The sequence below is a fragment of the Aulostomus chinensis genome, chromosome 7, assembly GCF_037954235.1.
Source record: "Aulostomus chinensis isolate RoL2024-O1b breed Wild chromosome 7, RoL_Achi_v1.0, whole genome shotgun sequence".
NCBI classification, from domain to species: domain Eukaryota; kingdom Metazoa; phylum Chordata; class Actinopteri; order Syngnathiformes; family Aulostomidae; genus Aulostomus; species Aulostomus chinensis.
In genome coordinates, this window is record NC_141326.1 from 27,400,553 (window position 1) to 27,424,775 (window position 24,223).

The window sequence follows — 24,223 nt, forward strand, 5'->3', positions numbered from 1 at the left end:
TTATTCGAGTGCTCCAGATTCAGCTGGACAACGGAATTTCAGCAGCAGGCAGGTGAATCCACAGCAGTGAGCAGGAGGAAGCAGGAGCCATCAACCCCTCAATTCACAGACTAACTCCTCTTCCTCTGGAGTCCCCGCTGGCTCTCAGTCTTGTTTATTTGCTGTTGATTCAAGGTATCACTGGGATTTATTTCCCAAACCATGCATTGATTGTTTATTGATTGGCTACCATTTGTCACATATCCACAGCCGATAATTACATGTGCTTGCTGGGTTGAGTCACCAGCAAACAATTAGGTCACATGCACAACGCAGGCGGGCAAGTCCATGACATTTCAATTCATTTACTCACTCTATTAGTGTACTACTATGTTGTTCAACTTGACATTGCATGTTGTTACAGGTTATTTAACCAGGCAGCCAGTCTGACTACAGAGAAAGAAAAAAAACAAAACCAAAAAAACAACAACACCTAAATCAAATATAACTTAGGGTGCGATTTCATACGAGAATGACTCACACCACTTACTGGCAAACGTGGAGCAAATCTGTGTCACAATGGAAGACTGCACCGAACAAATACTGCTGTAATAAGTAACTCTGTCAATTATTTTACCACTTAACCTTGATTATTTACTTATTGTTCAACCAAAACTCAAATTGAAACTAAAGAATTTGGCATTTTAGCTGGGGGGGAGAGACTGTTTAAATCTGAGGTTTTCACAGTTGAGATGAGCCTCCAGACAGTTTCAGGGGAGGCTCAGAGTACAGAGGGCAAGAATATAAGTTCTAAAAAGGACATCAAGTACAATAGCCTGAATGTTTATGATCCGGTTAAAAGACTTGATTCAGAGATACAGTAGTTTGTGGGGAATTTCTCTGTTTTTTCCCAACTTTCCAAGAGTCAGAAACAAATGAATGACTCAGCACATACTGTTTTCATGTATTTGGTGTTCTGAGGTTATGTAAAACAACTTGGTCATGGAGTTGACTGCCTATGGTATCAAATAACATGAGCGTGATATGAAGGCCTCCAGAATTGAAACTACATGTAATTCAAGGAGAGGATCAGCCTAAGGGGAGGTCCACATCTCAGAATCTGAAAACTCCTGCCTTTAACAATTTATCAATAATCAAAAGAGCTGACTAGTCAAGTGTTTCAGCTCAGCTAGCAAGAACAGGAGCATCTTCCTTTCTTGATAGTTCAGACTATTCAACCTGGAGGGGTGTGTGTGTGTGTGGGGGGGGGGGGGTTGTTGGCTGAGTCCATGACTAGAGACACAACCTGCTAAGAGTGTGTTTTGTGGTCCTGAAATGACAGAGCCCCTTCTCAAAGCAACCATTCATCAAACGATCACAGCCCCAGGGTTGAGTGAGTTCCTTCTCTCCCCAGGCGTCACCGGCCACTCCTGAGCTTCCCCTCCCATTGTGGCGGAGAAGGCTGGCTGTGCTGGGGCTCAAGCTAGCCTAGCACTATTGTGCAGCTGAGGAATTTGGCATACTAAGCAACCCGACGGTTCTCTCTCTTCCTCTGGCCTTCTCTCACTCTGTTAGCTTTATGTTAACACCACGGTCCAAGATTGTCTTATCAGCTGTGCTAACACAGGCAGGCAGTGACAATGTGGCTGCATTCATTAAGCATTAGACTAGTAGAGCCTTGTACCGAACTCTGCAAGAAGAAACAGCCTGAAGAAATACATAAAAGTCATCTTTTGGCATGTAAGAGTTTCACAGATGGTTTCTTAAAAAAATTGAAGAGAAAAAAAAAAAGCAAACCATTTTTGTCTGTACACTATTGAGTGACACTCGGAATGCATGCTGGGACAGATTGTAGCTTAGTTGTTAAAGTCACTGTTCTGTAATCAAAAGGTCAGAGCCTCTTGACTGCCAAGTGCCCGAGATGAAAGTCACTGAGCCAAACACTGCACTGGAGCTACTTCCTCACTCCGTCCTAGAGCGCAATAACTAAACACCACAACAACCCTTGGGCGCATGGACCAACCAAGTAATGTGACTACATTTGCTAAAGTGTTAGTGTAGATATGATCCAAGACTGCTCAGTTCATCATTGTTCTAATACAGTCAGTTAAGAATGAGCTCCTAAAACTAAGAGGTAATGTCTAGTCCCCTAAAAGTGAGGAGGTGGTCTGAAACAAGGTCTGTAGTTCACACAAGCTCAAGAGATTGCAACATTTAGTTCTATGGTATAAAATCATTCAGGAAGTTGTAAATGTATAAAGAAGGTAAGTCTCATGAACTTTAGTTAGCTTGTTTTCAGCATTTATCCAAAATTCAATTTAAAAACACACATCTGAATCAATGCCAACTTCCAGGTTGAACTACAAAAATACTCCAACCCTGCAGCACTCCAGAGTTTAACGGTATGCAAAACAATCACATATGCTAACGTGAATGCTATCCTTTTCACGTGCATTGTCAAAAGTAAGTACAATTCCTGCGAATTGGATATTGCACTTGGTCATATAGTGATTTAAATAATACCAATAAATAAACCAATGAATTATTCAACTCTGAAAACCCTAGCCAAGGGGTCAACATGCGCGATTTTAACAAACGAGAGTCAACAGTATTTCAGCAAAGCAAAGAAAAGAGAAACCATGGCAAGACACAAACAATCCTGAATCCAGATAGCTGCATGGTTCCTATAATTGGAACCATATACGGCAATGGGACGTACACAAGGTAGGAAACTCCAGTTTTGCAGAAAATTCAACTGCAGCCAAGGAAAATACTACAAACTCTGGTTGACTGCATTATAGCAAAGGCTGGCAGATCCCAGGCCCTTGGAGACGTAAAAAAACAACATTTGAGCTTGACATGCTGATTAAGTATTCAGGAGACAACTGCTACCCGAGCCGCAGGCCTGCAGTGAAAACGCTTTCTTGGGTGAAAAGCTTGAAGAATGCAGAGGTCACAATCACAAATGGGACTGTGGGAGTCTGGAGATTTCCCTGATAATGTGCTTGATGGACGGATGTCCTATTGGGTAGGTTGTTTTTTTTTTGGGGGGGGGGGGGTGGTTGGTTTATTTTTTTCAAATAGTTGCAGCAAAAGTGCAAATGTTAACACTCCAGTTGATCAAAGTACAGAACAACATCTTAAAAATAGAAAATAAGTAACCGGGGCCATCTTTATAGATCTGTGAGACAAATAATAAAACCTCTGTGTTGGTCTACCAAGCTCACATGTGAGGAAGTCAATAAAAAGGAACAATAACGAATTCTGTAATTACTATTAAAATCCAAATATTGCAACACCCCCCCCCCCCCCCCCCCCAAAAAATAGCTGTGACTCCTGCACTACACATTGGTTGATTATCACCAGCTGATGTAATTGGTGATGCACAACAGTGGATTCCTTCCAGATGTTTTAAAACTGATTTGGCTGAGAGAGATTTTATCCATAAAAATGCATAATACTTTTTTTTTTTTTTTTTTTTTGCTGACATATTTGACAGCTGATTTTGCCCAACAGGCAATATTTACTAATGTCATCTTTATAAGTTTATATGCTAACTGTATTTTGCTACATCGGACTGACACAGATGAGTAGATATACTCTAATATACCGATATTGTCATGCATTTCTACATTTAAGCAGTACATGACTTCTGCTTGTTTGTTCAGAGTAGCACAATGTAGTATTTAGGTCTTGTCTAGACTGCTCCGGTGTTTTCTCATGAGCCAAGTACATGGATATTTCCTGATAAGAGTTTCTCAAACGTTAATGGTTCGCACTGCCTACCATTATTTTAACACGCTTGTAAAATAAAGTAGTAAATACTATGTTGACAATACCGCCAGTAAGCGGCAGTCAGGATTATATTAACTGCTTCTATATGAGACGGGTTTACCTCACAAACTCCTCGGTTGCATCTCACTTTCCAAGCTAACCTGCGGGCTGACGCTCACCTGACACCAACTGATGCGCAGCCCATCTTCATTCGTGACTTCTACCCACATTGTACACGTTTTAAAATAGCAGCTAGCCGACCGCTAGCGCATAATAGCAGTGTTTCTGAGCAAATGAGGGGGGGAATATAACCAACCAAACCGGCGAGCCCCATGAAAAGTCAGTTCACGATACTTTTTTTTTTTTTTGTAAGCAGTTGGAAGTTTTACTTTTTTGTTGTTGTTGTTGTTGGGATGCTAAGTTAGCCGCTAACAAAAAAAAACAACAACAACAAAAAAAAACAACGCCGCGCGAGCTGAGACGTTACAGTTTCCCTTCAGGGTATAAACCAGGACTGAATTTAGCTAACAAGTGATAGCTTCTATGACCGCTCCGTACTTTGAGAGACTCTGATTTAATCATTCGAAAGCACTCAGTGAGCTGCTTTGGTGCTGCCAACTGTCTACAACAAGGAAGAAAGGCAGGTTTTGTCATACGGGAAACCTCCGGCCACCACAGAGGCACAACCGCCGATTTCAGACAAGTAGGAGCAACAACTTTTACACGCAGACATTTAGAGTAAAGATGTTTATTTCTTACCTTTTAGCGGTGCGGTGTTTGGAGCCATTTTTTCCTGCAGCTGCATTTTTTTTTTTTCCATCCACTTGCACAGAAGGCACGTCAGTTCCTGTTGAGTTGGTTGGATGCGGGGTTTTGGTTGGACACGGTTGGATAGTGCCTGAACTTTGGCGCTGATTAAACGGGGGAGCAGCGTCACCTTGTGGACTAAAGTTGTTAGTGTCAAGGTTATGCTATTCTGGGGGTTTCAAGCGCACATCTACTGTCAATAATTCCTCTTCTGTATATTCCTCGTTTGAATGATTAATGTTTACAACAACAGTTCCATTCTAGGTTTTGCTGTCTGTAGTGCTGTTCCCTTGTCATTTATGTAATCGTTAGATTTTCAAATTAAAAATAAATGCAGATTATTTTGGTTTAACTTTGGTATGCAAGGAAGGACTCGGAGAGCATTGAGGAAGAACAGTCAGATTCTTTTTTCGTGTACATATTTGCCTGATAGAGCAGATTGTGCTTCTGATTTTGGATAATTGGAACTTCAAATTTTGATAATCAAGCACATAATGTTGACAGTACATTAATACATTTAGCTTCCCTGGCTAATATTTTAGTGCAGGGCAGTTGTTAGAGAAAATCTTTCCTCCTTCTTTATGCAATAATTTATCTATAACATTTATACTCAGTTTATGTATTAAATCATCTGAACTGAGGGTTTCATTTGTGTCCAGACCGGCATATGTATTTAAAAGCTGCTAATAAAGTTCAAGTCAAAAACAAATATATTTGTTGAAAAACCTTATTGAATTAGCTGATGTTAGAAATTCACTTCATTTAATAAAATTAAGAGTATTAGACCGGAGTTCATACTACATCAAACTTTATCTGTACGTCTAAATACACACACTTTAGATCATTTTGGATGTAAACCTTGTTTCAAAATATTGTCAACAGTAAAACTGACACATGAGTGTCCAAAATATCAAAATTAAACTCATAGTAAGAGTCTTCTGTGTTCCACATAGAACAGCATCATGGTATCACATGTTCACAAACAATTAAAATTGGGTTTTAATATAAATCATACGCATTTTGTATGCGGTAGTTCATAACAACATACTACAAATACAAAAAAAATACTGTGACTTTTCACAAAGGATCAGTCTTACTGATCATTTGTTGTAGTAAGTGTGACAATATAACACAGCGAATAAAGAGTTTTCAATATTCTGCTGCAAATTTAAATGTAAGATTTTCCTGTGAAGGAGTGTTTAACATTTTTTTTTTTCCCAATGCCACCTTTATATCAATGTATAAAAGTGATAATTATACATTTTACTAGAAGATGCCTTTCGGGATTAAATAAAAGCCAGACAAATCACAAAACAATTAATTAAAGCATATCAGGTGCACCTCTCTATTCTGTCAAATAAATAAAGTCGAATTCGAGGCTCTACTTCTCTCTTTCAAATGAGTAATTTTGACTGAAGTCACTAACAAACCAACACCACTAACTCAATATCATGCGTGTTTACTGAGGTAGAATTTGGAATTGAGACTTTGACTTCAACCAGAGAAATATTTCAGTTAGGTTTTTCAACTTCTACTTAAGATATTGTTAATTTGACTCGTAAGACATTCAGATAATGAAACACTTCATTTAAGTACACCATGTGCACCTTTCAGTCTTTAAATTTAAAAAAAAAAAAATTAAAATCAAAATATTTAATTTTGTCCTATTCAAATAACCTTATTTGAAGTTTTTGAAAATAAATATATCTTAGTATGTTTAAAACTATTACTAAATTATAGCTTTTTTGCATCAAGCACTATCTCCGCCCTTGTCGGTGGTTGACTGAGCGCCACGTACAGTTTGGCTCAACGCACCTTAAGCTAGGGGCTATCAGTTTGATTGACAGGTATAATAACCAATCAACTGTCAACGCGATTGTTCCCCGGCGAAACCCCACTTTTTCTACCCAATAAAGCGCCTTATGGGTGGGGCGTTGCCATGGTGAACGCAGACCGGCGCTGTAGGTTGTGTTCAGCGACAGGCTGCTCGTATCGGCGGCGGGTGACAGCTGTAAACAAGCTCCGGGGAGGCTCAGGTGCTCGGGGATAGACGGATAACGGTCCCGGCGCGTCCAAGAGTGAAAAGAAAAAGGTCAAAGTAAGTGTCAGTCAGTCGGTGAGTGTTGCTCACAAGAAACGTGGTTTGTTTTGCCAGGTCGTGTGTCGCGACGAGGCGTGTTTGCTTGGATTTCTACGTCTGTTGGATAATGAATTAGCACAGCCTCTCCACACTGGGGATGTTAGCATGTGTCATGAATTGAGAGTTACAGGTTGAAGTCTTTTACAGTGCATCTCAGTACCCATCAAAGGTGATGCACACGCCTATAATGGTAGCTGACTTACTTTAGATCCGGGCAGGTTATTTGCATAATCCCATCTCTCCACACTGGAGCTTGTTAATCATTTTTCGTGGATTGAGAAATAGTGTTTGTTTTTGATAAAGATGAAGCACCTGCCTATATTTGCTTGCATTTCCCCCCCTCCAGATTCAATACAAAACTGCAACAGCATGTTGAAACTTTTAGGATATCATGGAAAACCTGGCAAAACAAAACAAAAAAAAAATCATAGAATTAAAAAAAAAAAAGAAGAAGCAATTAACATGACTTTTCTTTTTAAACTCGTGGAAAATTACATCTTATCTCCAGGTGTGTAATGTGGGTCGCTTAGGATGGACTGAGAAAAGTCTCACGTGGACTTATTTTTCTTGTGTAAACAGACTTTTCAAGCAACATATGGTCATGAAAATGATCTGTAAAAGGTGTGTTAGAGTCATGGAACTGGATCGGTGCACATGTGTGTGAGCCTTGGACGTCACTGTCATGACGGTTCGGCTCTTTCTCTTTGATTACCAACCAGATGCTGGCAGTGAGGGGTACCACGTTGTCCCATTGTGCTCTGGTTCTGCTGAGTTTATGGCTGTGCATCCAGTCGGTGCCTATCAGTGTGGACAAGACTTCAGAAAGACCACATGAGGAGGAACTACAGGCACCACAAAGTGCTGTGAGTCAAACAATGTCTACCTAATCTAGCTAAATGTTAGATACTCGTTAAGGGGTAAAGGACTGACTGTAAAATACAAGCGAAAATTAACATTAACGTGTTTTCTGCTAACAACATATTAATGCATGTTATGATTTATGCTTCAGGATACTGGGCTGCACTATGATCGCTACCTCAGGGAAGTCATTGAGTACCTGGAGAAAGACCCTCACTTTAAAGAAAAGTTAAAAAATGCCAACATGAATGACATCAAGGTACAGCCGCACACTCACTCACTGTTCACCTCTTAGCCAGGCTACTGTGTTGACATGAACGCGCTGTATTGAACATGGTGGTGTGATTGCAGCAAGGCAAGCTTTCCAAAGAGTTGGACTTTGTCCACAACAGTTTTCGGTCCAAGCTGGATGAGCTGAAGCGTGAGGAGATGAACAGGCTGCGGATGCTCATTAAAGCCAAACACGACATCCAGGGCGGGAACGGTAACCAACCACCATGTCTTGCTGATGTGTCAGTGACAGACTTCTGAGCTTTTGGTTTTGTTAGTTTGTTGTTGGTTTTTTTTAGAAGATGCACAAAAAATGTTGTAACATTCACAAGTAATCACTGAATACAGGATGTTACTCTGAAAAACAGAGGCATGATGACGGTCAGTTCTCTCTGAATGAAAATTTAAGTGAAAAGGGTAAAAAACATGGCACAGTAAAGTCAGTGTAGAGAGGACCAGACACAAAGGAGGGGGTCACATGGTGCTGTTATAGAGCTGCAACACTTAGACATCGTTTAAGACCGCGCAGGTTTCACTGGGTGTGTAGAAACAGTCAGTGGTAGTGTCTCAACAGCACACACCAACATTGCTAACAGTTGTAGCAGCACACGTAGGGTTGCAGCATTCAGGAAATATTCAAAGTTGGAACATTTTTATGTGAATTAACAGAAATAAGCTGTATTTACAGTCATACATGGACATAAATATATCTTGTTTTGTACTGTCCAAAGCAGATATACATGCAAATGTCTGTGATACCTACTTTTAAAATTCTACTTTTGACTCCTATCTTTTTGTGAGTAAAACTTTTCCTGAATTATTTAACTGCACAACAAAGAAAAAAACATGTATTCTTTGCGACTTGGATATCATTGATAAAATGAATTCAGCCTGAGGTGAACAAAGAGGTTGTGCTTGATTCTGACCGTGTTGGGATGCGAACGGGAGAGAGAAGCCAGTAAAGTGAAGACCGCATTCACTCAAGATAGCCATTCATACACCACTTGAGCTAACTGCTGTAAAACTTTGCTATATGTTTGATTTTTCCTGGCAGGCTGGACAGTGGACCACCAGGCCCTGCTGAGACAGTTTGAGCACCTCAACCACATCAACCCGCACACGTTTGAGGTGGAGGACCTGGACCGCCTCATCAAATCGGTATCGGCTTTCATAAAACGAACGTCAGAGCGCTCCTCAAATCAGTAGTTCTGTATTGTGGTCTTTCGTTTTATAATGAAACATTCTCAAAATTATTCTCAGCTGCAACTGTTTGCAATTTATTCGTTATTCTGGAGAGGATATCTTAAAAGAAGAGTCCATTTTAGAGTTGACACACTTAGGAAGCGGCTCCACATGTTTGTTTGAAGAAACATTGACTGTTCAAATACCCTGCAAACCTGAGAGTTTGCCGCGATCGTCAGGGAGCAAGTCGAGTCACTAAAGATTCAAACCAGACTCCAGTGCTTTTCTGCATTTTAGGGCGATCGAATGTGAAAACGCAGATTATCCAGGTAAGTCACTAAAATTCACTCTTCAAATAGGATTTAAGAATAATTGTTGTCCCACGCAACGGTGAACAGCAAAGCTTAGTTTTCAGCCATTTCATTTCATTGGTGGTCTTGTTTTCGATAAATGCTGCTGATTGGCTGTGGAGGTCAGAGCAGAGGTACTGACTTCATCAGTACCTGATCAATACCTGTTAGACTCTTCATGCAATTCAGTATCACACAGTTAGTAGAAGTTGACCTGCGTGAGTTAAACACTTGCAAACAAATCCAGACTGGTCTGATTCTGTCTGTAATCGATGCAGGAATGTTGCAAAAATATAATCGGTCTCCTTTTTTGTTTAATCCTCTGCTTATTTGTAGGCCACGACTGACCTGGAGAACTTCGACAAGGTCCGGCACGATGAGTTCAAGCAGTACGAGATGATGAAAGAGCACGAGAGGAGGGAGCGTCTGAAGACAATGAATGAAGATGAGCGTAAGGTGGAGGAGCGGCACTACGAGGAGATGAAGAAGAAACACGCCGAGCACGCCAAAGTGAACCATCCGGTGAGTCCGCTGCCGTCACTGAGGTTACAGATGCAGCTGCCGGCCTGAGCTGGAACAGAGTGGGGTTTTGATGATCAGCATGTTCAAAAAGATGAATTGTAGCTGTACCAGGTGTAGCTGACGGAGGAAGAGAGAGAAATACTGAATCGTGTGTGTGTGTGTGTGTGCAGGGGAGTGAAGACCAGCTGAAGGAGGTGTGGCAGGAGGCTGACGGTTTGGACCCGGAAGACTTTGATCCCAAGACTTTCTTCAAAATGCACGGTAACCTCAGAGAAGATATTCTCATCTGAGGAGCCGGGAATTATTGTCGTGGCGGGAGGTGTTCTGTAGTAAAATCTCACTCCACAGCTCAACTGGAAATCTACAGTCTTGACTTTTTGAATCGTTTTGATGATGACGTCTGATTCATCGGTGGTGCCAATAACCTTGACATCTACGCAGGCCTCTGATGAGTCTGGGTACAGGTGCTTACTCCTGTCCTTCTGTGTCGCAGACAGCAACGGTGACGGTTTCTTTGATGAGAATGAGCTCGAGGCTCTCTTCACTAAAGAGGTATGAGTCGCTACCTTCTCTATGACATGGCCACTTTGTGTATGATGTAGTTAAATGTAACGTGTGTGTGTGTGTGTGTGTGTGTGTGTGTGTGTCTTGAAGCTGGAGAAGGTCTACAACCCCCAAAATGAAGAAGATGACATGGTTGAGATGGAGGAGGAGAGAGTGCGAATGAGAGAGCACGTTATGAGCGAGGTACGCCGCGACAGTAACAGCAGCAGAGATACGGGGGCACACAGAAAATCCTGAAGGTTCAGTAAAGAAGCTTCATGTGTTGATGTTCAGGTGGACACCAACAAAGACCGACTCGTGTCACTGAACGAGTTCCTGGCAGCCACCAAGAAGGAGGAGTTCACGGAAAAAGAGGAGTGGGAGGTAAAGAGCCTGATTATGAATGGTTGAATTAGCGCTTTGTCTCACAGTCCTGTCAGCTCATATCATCAATGTGAAATTGAGCAAAGATGAATTTGGAGCGCTACTCACTCTCACAACTCTAGCTGGCTGGGGAAGTTGACCTGATAAAAGTTTCTCTGAAATTTGTAAAAATGCACCCCAAAAAAATAAGGGAGAACTTCATCCAGTTGGTAACACCTCGGCCCACAGACTATAGACCAAAACCCCACGTTCACCGAGGAGGAGCTAAAAGAGTACGAACAGCAACTGGCCAATGAGGAGAACGTCATCAGCAAGAAGACGGTGGAGCTGCAGAGACAGAGGGAGGAGCTGGAGAGGAAACAGGAAGAGCTGAACGCGCAGAGGTTGGGCCTCCAGCAGGTTAATGAACTTGTTATTTACTGCATGCAGTAAAGGCAAAAGTTATGTACTCCCTCAGTAGTGCAGTGCAGTGCAGTACTCGTGCTTTTATACTGCGCCTCCAAGCTGCTGCTAACTTTGAAATGCTGTTGGAAGTTGAAAGCAGCCAAAATCATGATGAAGGCGGTTGTCTCAGAGTGCAGACGGCGTAAAAGTGATGTCAGCCAACTTTAAAGCCAAGGCCTCATGAAGCTCTTGTACATGTGAGCTCACGCCTCGTTGTGTGGTAAACCTCAAAGTGAGCAGGTTGCTGTAACATCTCCTTCCCTTTTTTGTCTGTTTAGGCAGTCGAAGAAATGGAAAGGTTAAAAGCCCAGAGCTCAAAAAATGAAGTCAAAGGTAAGTGTGACACTGTGGTCACTGGCGGAACAGTCCGACTATGAAAGAGGAGCATGAAGTTTCTGGGTCGGTTGAAACTAACGCACAAGTTCTTTTGAACATGCATTCTTTTTGCTGGTCAGCAGGGGGCGACTCCATTATTTACTAAAAGAACGCCCCCTTACATTCACTCACTTTGTTTCCTATTGACTTTATGCTCCTTATCCCTGGTTTAATGTCCTCCGTAATTCGTGGAACTCTTTAAACTATGATAAAATTGCAAGGTGGACAGGGACTGTAGTGCAGCCACGTCTCACCAGCTTGTGATGGATGTTGTTGCAGATCCTGGAGCAGCTGAAGGGGATCCAGCGCCAGTCGTGGCCGTCAACAGCCCACCGCTCCCCACCGGCTACCAGCAGGACGTCCCAGTGCCCAGACACTCTTAGCAGGCCTCACTGCACCGTGTGCTGTATGTGAGCTAGTCAGCGTGCGAGTGTGTTTGACTTAAATGATTCCAATCTCCTGTTTTGTGCTGAATTTTTTTTTTTTTTTTTTTAGAATAATTTATTACAAGGACTCAGTTCTTTGTGGAAGTATTTCTTGGTGAATCAAGGGGGTTGGGGGGGGGGGTGGCTTTGGGCCTGATAAGTACACTGTAGGTCGTTGTCACTGATGCCGTCCCTCGGAGGGAAAACTTCAATGAATTATTTTTCCAAGTAAGAGCCAATCATTTTGAGGGAAGAAAAAAACGACGTAACGTAAATGTTTTCATGAATACCCCTGGCGAAGGCAAATCATTAAACTCAGATTTGACCGTGTTCATTTTTGGCTTTAGTTCTGAAGGTTCTATTTTAAAATGGGACACAAGTATGTGACTCAGGTTTGAACATCATCCGTCTAGAGTTCCAAAAACGAGGTGTGAATTCCTCAGAATGACATAAACCATTATTTTCCTCCGTTCTTTGTATACTTGTTGCTGTTGTTTCCCGTGGACCATACAATGACTCAACCAATTTAGTTTGCAGAGAAATTTACACTATTTTAAGTATTTTAACTTATTTTAATGATAGTTCGATTTAATTTTGACGTTCAGAGTGATGATTGTACGTACGGTTCTTCAGCGGTTAGCATGTCAGTGCCAGTGACTTTGTTTCTTTTTATGTTGGAATGTGTTCCGATTATTTATTCTCCACACCACTGTACGTGAGGTTGGCCTCTTATGACATCAAACCAGGGTTACGAGCTTAGATACAGACTTAGAAATGTCTTAGACTGTGATAACACAGATTAACATACACAGATGGTTCATCTTTTGGGGGGAGGGTGTAATAATCCACTATGTTTTATTTATTTTTAATGCTCTTTTCCAAAAGAAACGTTGAATCTGTTTGCTGCCCAACTCCCTGTGTAGTTGATTCCACTCATGTTGTTCAAGGACTGAATGTGGCCAGTAAAGTGAATGAGCTTGCACGTGTTTCTCCAGTTTGTTTGCTTTTAATCTCCCACATTTGGTCACTGTCCCTCTCAAAACCACATTTAAAAAAAACAACTTTCTGTTTGAAACCAAAAACATAGCCTCCTGCCCAATGTGTGGAGGTTGGAGGCGCCTGGCGGTTCGGGGCCACGCACAGGTTCAGTAGGTGAGGCCGAAGCGCTCCAGCAGGTAGGCTCCTTACAGAACTGGAGGGTATTTGTTGGATCCGTCACAGCAGGCGATCACAGCGTCGTCATCAGGCTGGACGAAGAAAGCCACAGACTGACGTGTGCCGGAGTCACCGGCAGGGGGCAGCAGCACTCGGTGGAGCTGAGGGACGGGGAATTATTTCCATCGACTGCTCAAATTAACAGTTAATTTGCCAAGTTTCATTCCACCATTGTAACTCTATGTCATCGTAAGTTCATAAAAAGCAGCGTTACGATTTGGTTAAGGCGTCTTTACATGAAAGTGATGAAATTCTAATGTAATCTTTAGACGTCACTTTTTCCCCCAGGGAGGTTGACATCAGGATAAAGATGAAGACTCTTTTACCCAGAAATCATTGGTACCAGAAAAAAAACTGACTTTACAAGGAGTTGTTCAAAAATAAGAATATAATATAAGTATGTGACAAACAAATACTGATCTCTTTCGTTTCTGAGGCTGTTTTTAGTTTTTAGAAAGTATTCAATATAGTGTGCAGTATTTATTCCTGTTCACATTTCCATATATAATGAATTCGGTGTGCATTATTGGTTGGAATGTAAGAACTGCCTAATTTTAAATTGTATTTCTAAGTATTTCCTACAGCACAAAAACAACTCTTTGTCCTTTCTTACAAAAGAAGTACAACTTCTGCACCTCCAAGTTCCTTATTTTGTATTAATGTGCACTTGATGATGTCACAGCCAGCACTCACCTACGCCCCACCGCTAGGCTAACTAGAAGTACGCCCTCCCGTGGGGGTCAGGAGCTTTGTAATCCACCAGAGGAGAGTGGGGTCTCCTTCTGCTTGTTTTGAACTAAAAAATGATTGACAGGAAACAAATTTCCCAAATAGTTGGCGTGTTCCTTTAATGCACCAACACATTTATAGAAGCGGCAGGTGAGACTGTGACGATCAACACGCGTTACCATGAAATACTGAGGAACTAAACTGTTCGAACCAAAAAGTCGTGCAGGGCTCATGGATGCGTGAATGTGATGCTGAGCTGGATGACACAGTTGGGAAGTGGAAGTGTTTGTCTTTCTATCCTGAGCTTACCTGCAGACCTTCGGAGCTCTGGAACAACAAGGTGATGCTCCCATAGTCTGAATGTTCTCGGCACCGCAGCTGGTTCTCCTTCACCTCCTCTCTTCAATGGCAGGTAGAAGAGGGAGCGCAGGGTTGTCCCGTTCTCATCAGCTGCAGGAGGCAGGTTAAAGTTAAAGTATTCTGGTAACTGAAAGAGGAGGGTGCACAGAGGCGGCTGGATGTCCCTGTTCTCATTTCTATTTTTTACATTTTCAGCTGCAGCTGTAAACAGGCTCCAAAAATCAAGCACAGGGACGCCACAGACCAGCTGGACTGGACTCGTTCACATTCTTTAGGACTCTGTAGCTTGCAGTCTCAGGCCAGATGTTTGTACTGCAGAACATCTGCAGCTACATACTTCCAATGAAGCGGTGAGCGCTCAGGAACACCTCTGGGTCCAAGTCCAGACAGTGGGCCATCACCCTCAGCACCCGGAGGCTCAGCTCCTTACAGCGGAGGAAGAACGCGGTCTGGAGCTCCTGGAATCCTGCTACACCGTCAGACGACGGCCATTTCTTCACAGGAGAGGACCTAGGTGCAGAGCCATCATTCCCATCACGGATGCACTCGTTACACTCGGCTACAAGAACATCACGTAATCGCTGACGTCATTGATTTCAATGACAGAACTCTCCGTATTTGGTCATTCCTGTTTTGTTTTGTTTTTAGTCCAAGGTAGTAAGCAGGAGGTATAAATCAAGACTTCCCTATGATGTTCCCAGTTTATTTACAGAGGTCCAGTCCCAGGCCATCAACTGGTTTTGTTGGCTGACAGTCCTGCTGGTAGCTGAGCTCCTTGTCCCAATCTCTCTGCTGGTAAACTTAATAAATCCCCTTCATTTTCCACTGAACTGACACCAAACTTCTCCTCCTCAGACTCTCCTTCATAAACCATCCAGCCAGAGTCGTGATTTAACAGAAACAGAGCCAACAGTGCATGTAAAAGGGCAATTATGTTTTTATTTCAGGGTGCAGAAATGTGGACAGTTGAATAAATTCATCACAACACCATTATTTTTTTAAATAAATCCTCATGTCATCTACTGTAAGATGGAATGGAGAAGGGAACATCTTGAAACAGCAGTGGAGAAATCAGTCTTTATGGAAATAAGGGGCAAATCTACGTGGTCCAGATGAAATAAATTCATTCTTTTTCTTGCGCACCGAGTTTCTGACACACAACAGAATCCCACCCGTGATCCTTCAGCACCCAACCCACTTCTTCATCGTTCGCTCCCATCCTCATCTGCTGTGTCTCTCACTCACACGAAGGAGGCGCACGTCCCTCCAGGTCAGCACCTCACCCAAGACACCCGCTCTGGGAGGAAGTCTGAGCCTTCGCTCCGGTCAGTAGACGTAGCTTAAGCGCTCGATGAGGAACTCCTCGGAGGTAACTGGAGGGTATTTGCTGGATCCGTCACAGCAGGTGATCAGAGCTGCACTGTCGGGCTGGACGAAGAAAGCCAGAGACTGACGTGTGCTGGAGTCACCAGCAGGGGGCAGCAGGACTCGGTGGAGCTGAGGGACGGAGGAGAAAGAGAAGGAGAGACCTCAACTCTTGGGCCGCGTCCGAATTGCCAAGTGGCAACCTACGTCCTACTGCTACGACCTACCACTACAGCCTACTTCTACAACCTAAACATGGCGGCACCATTCAGACACCCTAGAAGATTGGTGGTGAAGCACGACCTATGCTGGCAGAGCACAGATACCGCAAATAGGTAGACGGCACCAACAAAAGCCCCACCTGCTGGCCTGGCTGTCGTACTGCACTCCACTCTGAGCGCACTCTTCATTCATTCTCTATTATTAAGCACATTAACGCACCTTTAGTCATCAACAATGACTATAAATGTTCGTGTTGCATAAGAATGGGAGACTGTTGGTGGCGCAAACTTGGCTTGCGCGTCCACAAGTTTTTAGGGGAGGAAGAAGAAGTCTGCGGTGCATTGTGGGCCATAGGTTGCTCCCTAGGATGCACCTGAACCGACCTACAATGTGGGCGTGTTTAGGCTGGAATTTAGGTTGCGAAGTAGGTCGCCACTCTCGCCAGTTGTGGTTTCGGACAGCCTACGACCTACTCTGCGGCCTATTTGGCAATTTGGACACAGCATATGTCTTTCTTTCTCTCCTCCTCGCTTGCTTTCTCTCTTTTTTCTCTATTTGTTCTTTTGTTGCCTCTGGAAAAAAAATAGGATAGGGCAGCCATTGGTGAATTTTTGTTTTTTATTTATTCCCCTAGACAATGTGGCGCCCTCAGAGACCACCTGTATCACCTATGCCTGAAGGCGGCTCTGAGTAAACTTAACGGTTCTCCAGGGATCTTTTAGACATTCCAGTACCCCAAATATTCACCGTAAAAGTCCTTATGGTAAACAATAATGGCTGGAGGACTTCGTCAGGAGAGAAAATATCCTGAAATCAGTGAGGGAACAAATATTTCTAGAATCTTTGATGCAAACGTCGCGCATTCGTGTCTCCGGGAAAACTGGATGCAGGATCCAAACTGACTTGACCACTTCCTCTGAGTGAGAAGGCTTCTCTGACTGCTTCACTTCATGTTAGCATTCCTGTTTATTTTTCTCACACCCTCATGACACCAAAAAAAGAAAAAAAATCCATAGATGCAGGACACATCCGTCAGCTCGCTCCCGACTCACCACAGAGACGAACTGGTCGCTGGTCCAGCGCTGCATCAGGTCAGCGATGTTGACGAGAATCGTTCCCGGGATGCAGGGAGCAGAGATGAAGTCACCTGAGCGGCTACGCACCTGCAGGTCCACAGGACAAATACACAAATGCCTCTTGTGTTACAACAAAACACAACAAAGATTGCTAGAAGGAAAAGATTCAACTGTGGCCCATCATAAAAGAGTAGGTGACAAATTTCACACGGAACATTCGATCCGAGCTACAGGTAGAAAAAGTGAGATATTCTGTAGGTCTGGGTGAGGACCCGAGCTTACCTGCAGGCCCTCCGAGTTCTGGAACAACAAGGTGATGCTCCCGTAGTCTGAATGTTCTCCGCACCGCAGCTGGTTCTCCTTCACCTCCTCGCTCTTCACTTGCGGGTAGAAGAGGGAGCGCAGGGTTGTACAGTTGCCCTCATCTACAGGAGACGAGTACTGAATCAAGTCTTTCATTCATTCATACTTTTAAAAATGTAAGAGATGAAGCAGATAGGACTCTGTAGCTTGCAGCCTCAGGCCAGATGTTCTTACTGCAGAACATCTGCAGCTACATACTTCCAATGAAGCGGTGAGCGCTCAGGAACACCTCTGGGTCCAGGTCCAGACAGTGGGCCATCACCTTCAGCACCCGCAGGCTCAGATCCTTACAGCGGAGGAAGAACGCGGTCTGGATCTCCTGGAATCCTGCTACACCGTCAGACGACGGCCATTTCTACACGGGAGAGGACAGACGTCAAAGCCTGATGATTCTGGGTTGACATTCCGGGCCTGGACAACGGCGCTGCTCCATTCTCAGCTTTAATTAATCAAATTGTGAGAACAGGTTATATATTGTGGCCATTAATAAATCACAAATTAAATCACGAGGCCACAAAATGATTCCCTCGTTTCTCTGCGGCGCCTCGTTTCTTCACCTGAAACACTTCAACCACTGTTGGATCAGTTTGTGTGACCCCTGACTCCGTCGGGGTTCATGGGAAATAAATGACTGTGTTTCTTTACCAAGTCGGGATGAAGTGAAGAGATGTTGAACGCCTCCTTCAGGTCTCCCGGTCTGCGTGGATTCAAACTGCAACATTTGGGAGAGGATCTCTTAGACGAATTAAACAAAAACACACAAAAGATTTGCAGTCAACTATGCAAATGAAATCTGTCACTCCTACCCCTCCGTCTCCAGAGACACCCAGCCGTGGTGCGGGCTTTGGGGGAAAGAATTCCTGCTGAACGGTTGTTTCAGGTCGTCCGGCTGCAGGAAAAACTTCCTGGATATTTCCATGACACGATCCACCTGCGGAAGGACTCCAGGAGCTCAGATTCATTTAAACACACAGGCAACATCCACACAACAAGTGGGCACCTCAGATTACATCATTCATGTGAAAGAAGAAAGAAGAAATGAAGACCCCCTTTATATTTCAATGTTGACGATTAAAAATAATAATTTGTTCAACTTAGAGTCGTTCAAACTCATTCAAATCAAACAAATTAACCCATTTGCAAACGACCTGATGGGAAAACACCACAACCTGCCACAAAAGAAGCAAAAAAAATACTGAACGGATACAAATTAGAGGTCCATCTGATGTTTACAGTTCGTCCTCCAACCAGCTCACTGACTTTAACAAAATGATGATGACGTTTGCAATTTTTGTTTTTGTTTTTTTTTAAATCGTCATCAGAAGCAGACTTGTTGCTTCTTTGCAAGTCTCCGGCAGTCTCACCTCCTCCTGAGTGATTCCAGTGTTCCGAAGGAACACAAAGCCCACTTGGGTGAGAGCTGCCTTCATCTCCCGGCTCAGCTTCTGCAGCTGATCGTCACCGACTTCTCCCTCGTTGAGGCTGTAAACGCTGAAGTCCACCACCGGGATGCTCATTGTCAAAAACACACCAACAAACAAAAACGAACTCTGAGCTCCTCTCTCCTTCTGGCTTGCAGGCAATTTAAAAGAAGAAAAAAAAGTAGCCGGTCGGTTTTTCCTGCCACGTTCAGGGTCATGTGACTTTGCCCCGACCAATCGGGAAAGAGACTCCAGGTTATCCCTTCACTTTTCGAGTCGCAGGTGATGAGGAGCCGCAGCAAACAATGATCCCCACAGGTGTAATTTTGCGTGCAGCCGAACGGTTTGGAGCTGCAGTAGAAGATGTTTGATTTGAGGGAAGAGTGGAGCATCTCCTTCGCTGGTTGCGGCTTTATGGGGATTTACTATGTCGGTGCCAGCAGTTGTGTTCTTGAAAGGTTCCCTTGTCTCATACAAAACGCCTCTAAAATCTACGGGGCCTCTGCGGGGGCCCTGATGGCCGCCGTCCTCTGTGTTGGAATCCCATTAGGTGAGTGGACGGACCAAACTCCGTTCAGAAATGTGGCGTTTTTTTACTTGTCGTCACTTATCGTCAAATGGAGCAGGGGGTTGGAACAAGGATAGAGAAACGGTTGGAATTGTCACACGTTGGTCCCTAATCCGGCACAGGTGTAACACACCTAGGACAACAGCACTTTGATGAATCTGGCGAAACACAAATTGTGCATCAAACAGGTGTTTCCTCTCTTGCGTGACTGAGGCGCTGTCATTTTTTCTTCTACACACAACTTCCCCCTCTTGTTCTGTTCTCATCCTCTCCTCATGTTGGAACATCTTCAGGGGCGCAGCAATTCATCAATTTGTCAGTGGAGAGAGAAGTATTTTTCGATGAGTTGTTTTACTCTGTTTCCAAGCAGAGATGTCAAATGTCTGCTGGTCCCAGACTGTCCTTATGAGGGTTTGTTGCTCTTTCGATCATTTAGAAGGAAAGATTGAAGAGTTTTGGAATGTGGAGTGGAGAGTCGACTTCACCAAGCTGAACACATCACTTTGGGCCGTGGGAAATTGTGACAAGCATTTTTACATTTTTTGGGACCTGTTCTAGACAGTGTTTCATCAAAAAATAATAGAAAATAAATTCATGTTGAAAGTAGTCTTTAGTTGCAGCCCACTGCATCTTATTTTGACACCTGATTTTGGTTCATGTGACAAGTACAACACTTGTGCGATGGCCGTCCAGCAAGATTCCTGCCTGTTGTTGCAGATTTCTACGATGCGAGTGTCTGTGTTCCTCTGTGCAGAGAAATGCTGTGCTGATTTGATGTTCATGGCTAAAGAGGCCCGAAAGCGTAAACTCGGACCCTTGCATCCGTCTTACAACCTGCTGCAGATCGTCAAGGACTCCATGCTGGGGAGCCTCCCAGAAGACGCCCACGTCCGAGCCTCTGGGAGGCTCTGCGTCTCCCTAACTCGAGTGTCTGATGGGAAGAACGTGCTGGTGTCGGAGTTTGACAGCCGGGAGGAGCTGATGCAGGTTCGCTCCACGACCGGGAGGTTAAACTGACTTTCCTGTTCAGAGGAAACTCTTCACGCCATCTCGAGTTTAGACATTTTATAAAGCCGTCACTTATTTTTAAGGGACTCGTCCAAGCAAGTTAAACGCTGACCTCTCAGACTTGAGGCGGATGAGTCACTTATTGGGCCTGTAATGTTCGGAATGTCTTGAGAAATCACATTAAGCAGAAACTGAATTAAACAAGAATGGATGTGCGCTTCTGTCTCCCTGCCAGAGGTGGTGAGCAGTGTTGCACTCAAGACCCAAACTTGTTCCCAATTTTTTTTCCCAACATGTTGTGGATGTTTGTTCATTTTTTTTTTTTTTTGTAAGAAACATGTAGTAGTAATCTGCCGTTCCAGGTCCTTGTATGCAGCTGCTTTGTTCCTTTCTACTGCGGCGTGATTCCGCCCACCTACCGCGGAGTGGTGAGTCGACCAGCAGCCCCTTGCATCTGATGTGTCGCCATGTTTTGACCCTCAAGGCCACTGTACTTGCAACTAGCGATTGAGTGTATAAACTCATTCAAACTCATGTTTCCTGAGTTCATAAAAAAAAGACCCCAAGAAAAGCACTGACGTGTGATTTGTTAGCGTCCTGAAACCGCAGTTAAATTACTCGTTTAACTCTCGCAGTTTGAGCTATTTGTTCCAATAACAAGAGGACATTTCAAACCCTGGAAGGCACTCATTTCCTCATCCACTTCTCAGCAAGCACTGGAGTCTCCCCCTGCTGGCCAGCAGGAAGAATGCAAGCTTTAGCAATTCAGCCCCACTTTCCACGTGCAGAGGTTTTGTCCATCCTGCGATAGAAGGTCTAGGTTCATGCAGCCAATCTGAGTGATTTGATGTTTGTGTGCTGCGCAGTTGCCAACTCTCCATCAATGTTTCTGTTTAGCAACCATGAGTGAGTTGTTAGAGATTATTTCATTTATTTGGAAGTGTTGAATTGCTTTGTTTTCAAGTTCTGTTTACTTGGATCACATCCACTAAACTTCAGATGACCTTCTTCAAAGCTGTTGATCCACGTGCGATCTTTTGTCCACTCAGCACTATGTGGACGGAGCCGTCAGCGACAACCTCCCTCGCTGTCACCTGAGGAACACCATCACCTTCTCTGCCTACGCCGGCGAGAGCGACGTCTGCCCTCGAGCGAGCACGCTCAGCCTCCACGAGGTGCGCTTCAACAACGTCAGCATCCAGGTGAACACAGAGAACGCGTACAGAGTGACCAGCACCTTCTTCCCCCCGGAGCCGGAGGTGAGACGCCGAGCTGCTGGCTCTTAACGCAACACTGATTGTTCTAGCAGCGTTTGACGGAGGAGGTGACACGTTCTCCTTCTCCCTGGGAGGTCAAAGGATCTTTTTCCTCATCTACCACAATTCATGTGTACTTTACAGGTTTTTTTGAAGTTTTGATGGTGTGGTCTCCTTTTTAGATTTTGTATTTCAATGTATTTATCTGGAGTCGTCCCTGTTTTCTGTTAATTTTACTTGGCTTCCTCCAACACCTCGCACAGCATTGAAATGTAGATGTTCAGCGTTTGAGTTAATGACATTGATTTGGGAAAAAAAAAATGGACCAGGGGAGGGGGTGCTTTAGTGATAATCAATGACAATCATTGATAGGTTGGCGACCTTTGCAGACCTCCAGGTTAACTGCTCTCTTTGTCTCTATCCTGCCCTCTACTGGTCATATTTTGGTTACTGCAACAATAAGTGACAGTCATTTCTGTTGGGATTTTACAGGTGATGGCTGAAATCAGCCAAAATGGATACATGGACGCTCTCCGCTTCCTGCAAGAGAACAGTAAGGACAACTGGTCACGATGGCTGTTTTTGCAGACAGTGTGTGTGTGTGTGTGTGTGTGTGTGTGTGTGTGTTTGCTGATAGATAAGAAAAGATTCTTGGGAATGAGCCAGTAGATATTAAAGGTAGTGCATCGCTCCTTTTTAGCAGAAATCATCTCAATTTTAAAATTGCTTGCGCAGATCTGATCAGTCCCGAGCGTCACCTCAGCAGTGTGGGGACAGACGCACCCAAACCCGTTTGTTGTGAGCTGGCGAAGCAGACGGCCAAAGCCGGGGTGTCCACTGGGGGTGCAGTGCGATGTGGACCGGAAATACTTGAGGACGAGCACTGGTGGCTGGACCGGCAGCTCATTGACAAACTGCCTGTCAACATTAAAAAAGGTAAACAGTCGGGGAGCAGCTGAGGCGGTTCTGTTGTGGTCGGGCCGGAAGATAAGACTCCTAATAAATATCACAACTGTTGAAGACCGTCAACGCGATGTCGTTACTTTGACAGGAACGACAGTGTGCTGAACACAAGATGCGCAACACAGTACAAGCCAGACTTCTAATGTCAGCATTTCCCTGTGTGTTTTTGTGTTAGCGTTGTGCGAGGCGTGTAAAGAGGCCCGCGCTGCTGGCGGCCTGCTGTCTCAGGTCACTGAGCTGCTGCCCCACAACGTCACGTCGTACCTGCGGATCCCCTCGGCTCGGTCGGTGGGGTCGGCGTGCTCTTTAGCCCAGAGGTAAGATTCATCTCAGTGTTGGGATTCACAGCTAGAATTTATTGCGTTGTTGTCCATTTATTTTGACACCAAACTCCTGTCCAGTCAATTTTAATCGTACATTCGAGACTTTATATTGTTTATCATGTATAGAAGTGTGGTAAGGAGGCACAAACGCCCTGCATGGACGCGTGTGAAAGTGAAAAATGAAAAAGATGCGAAGCAACTAAACCGCAGCAGAGATTTGCTGAGATCAAAAGGAATCGGTTGGATTTTTCTCTGTATTGATTCAAGTCTAATAAAAATCAATTTATCATTCAGTAAATGTTGAAGTGGATCCATGTTTTGTTTTTTTTCTCCCGCTCTTAACACTTGATATCATTTCAGTTCAGTGACATTCCACCACATGTTGTATTCACTTCATAATCACAGACTGAAGAGTCAAAACAAAATGAAATCTATTTCTCTCTTTTTTTTATTTTTATTACAATTCATTTTCTTGGGATAACTTGAAAGTAAGTAAATCCCTCGTTTTTTACTGTTGGGCTTTCTGTAAGCAGAGCTCCTCCCACCAGAGTGTCAGCAGTATTTGCGACAGAACTGGAGGTTTGTCTTTCCCCCCCGTGGGGTGGCAGCTTGTGATGATTTGTGTTTTGACTCCAGATTTATGATGTAAGATGATCTATTCCAGGCTGGTGGACTTGATCCCCGACGTTCCGAGGGATATGAGCTGGTTCTACGGTGTGGCGGGGGGCATTTACAAGAAAGCCTGGAGGGACAGCGCGGGGGACTGTGGAGGGTGCGTGGCGTGATGTCGTGCCTGGTTAACGTCCAGAACTGTTCATTAAATCGCACTTTGTCAGTCTCAGCTGTTCCTGTTGTCGTTTCCACAGTGAGCCAGTCCTGCACAGACGCTCGAGCCTGCCATCTGGTCTGGACCTGTGGAATAACAGAGATGAAAACAGTCTCTCGCTGACCCCACAAGCCCCTCCCACCTCCAGCCTCACCATCACCTGCAGGTCACACGATGAGTCCCGCTACGCGCCCCTCACTCCTCCACCGACACCCACCTTCAGCCCTGACTGTGGGGGAGCCTCTGGAGGGTCACCCTGGAGCGCAGCTAGCAGTTGGGGTTCGGGTCTGGGTCGAGCTGTCGGGTGGATCCGAACCGTGACGTCCGAGCAAGACGCAAACATCAAGAGATCGGGAGACTTCACCTGCTTTCCTGCATTCAAGTAAATGTGTTTCATAAAGCTGGGGAGGAGAAGGAAGTGAGGAAGCTGAATAAATGAACGCAAACATGCCCTTTGTGTTTGATGGAGTCACTG

General features: G+C 44.2%; 4 protein-coding genes and 1 pseudogene across 8 annotated transcripts in view; 2 read left to right on the top strand and 3 right to left on the bottom strand.

Moving 5' to 3' along the window:
* pik3c2a (phosphatidylinositol-4-phosphate 3-kinase, catalytic subunit type 2 alpha) overlaps positions 1-4,654 on the bottom strand; it is a 46,824-nt gene extending 42,170 nt beyond the window's left edge. Inside the window, exon 1 of the mRNA XM_086209644.1 lies at positions 4,513-4,654. The gene's annotated coding sequence lies outside the window, so the exon portion shown is untranslated. The remainder of the gene's footprint in view (positions 1-4,512) is intronic.
* Positions 4,053-13,029, top strand: LOC147259322 (nucleobindin-2-like). 3 transcript variants are annotated; one of them, XM_086209650.1, is made up of 13 exons: positions 4,053-4,456; positions 7,420-7,563; positions 7,710-7,817; positions 7,910-8,042; positions 8,883-8,986; positions 9,697-9,882; positions 10,053-10,143; positions 10,376-10,434; positions 10,537-10,629; positions 10,720-10,809; positions 11,038-11,208; positions 11,532-11,586; positions 11,908-13,029. In XM_086209650.1, exons 2-13 carry the CDS (start codon positions 7,420-7,422, stop codon positions 12,009-12,011), a joined length of 1,338 nt encoding a protein of 445 aa, XP_086065776.1. In that variant the 5' UTR covers positions 4,053-4,456; the 3' UTR covers positions 12,012-13,029. The 3 variants fall into 3 exon arrangements, with proteins under 3 accessions (XP_086065776.1, XP_086065775.1, XP_086065777.1); XM_086209649.1 differs by lacking the exon at positions 4,053-4,456 and adding an exon at positions 6,520-6,658; XM_086209651.1 differs by lacking the exon at positions 4,053-4,456 and adding an exon at positions 6,520-6,658 and having other exon boundaries at positions 11,038-11,192.
* Positions 12,405-15,576, bottom strand: LOC147259323 (uncharacterized; annotated as a pseudogene). The gene is made up of 4 exons (XR_015116873.1): positions 15,501-15,576; positions 14,695-14,916; positions 14,307-14,447; positions 12,405-13,369 (listed from the first exon to the last, which is right to left on the bottom strand). The product of XR_015116873.1 is annotated as an uncharacterized LOC147259323 (transcript).
* On the bottom strand, positions 15,288-19,366 carry LOC147259324 (uncharacterized). Its single transcript, XM_086209653.1, has 7 exons — positions 18,748-19,366; positions 18,190-18,314; positions 18,029-18,095; positions 17,582-17,738; positions 17,303-17,445; positions 16,997-17,107; positions 15,288-15,854 (listed from the first exon to the last, which is right to left on the bottom strand). The coding sequence occupies exons 1-7, from the start codon at positions 18,898-18,900 to the stop codon at positions 15,684-15,686; spliced, it is 927 nt and encodes a 308-aa protein (XP_086065779.1). The 5' UTR covers positions 18,901-19,366; the 3' UTR covers positions 15,288-15,683.
* LOC147259325 (patatin-like phospholipase domain-containing protein 2) lies at positions 19,063-24,198 on the top strand. 2 transcript variants are annotated; one of them, XM_086209645.1, is made up of 9 exons: positions 19,064-19,354; positions 20,127-20,359; positions 20,743-20,808; positions 21,430-21,639; positions 22,129-22,189; positions 22,372-22,572; positions 22,775-22,916; positions 23,587-23,694; positions 23,789-24,198. In XM_086209645.1, exons 1-9 carry the CDS (start codon positions 19,168-19,170, stop codon positions 24,132-24,134), a joined length of 1,554 nt encoding a protein of 517 aa, XP_086065771.1. In that variant the 5' UTR covers positions 19,064-19,167; the 3' UTR covers positions 24,135-24,198. The 2 variants fall into 2 exon arrangements, with proteins under 2 accessions (XP_086065772.1, XP_086065771.1); XM_086209646.1 differs by lacking the exon at positions 20,743-20,808 and having other exon boundaries at positions 19,063-19,354.
* The last annotated feature ends 25 nt before the right edge of the window (positions 24,199-24,223 follow it).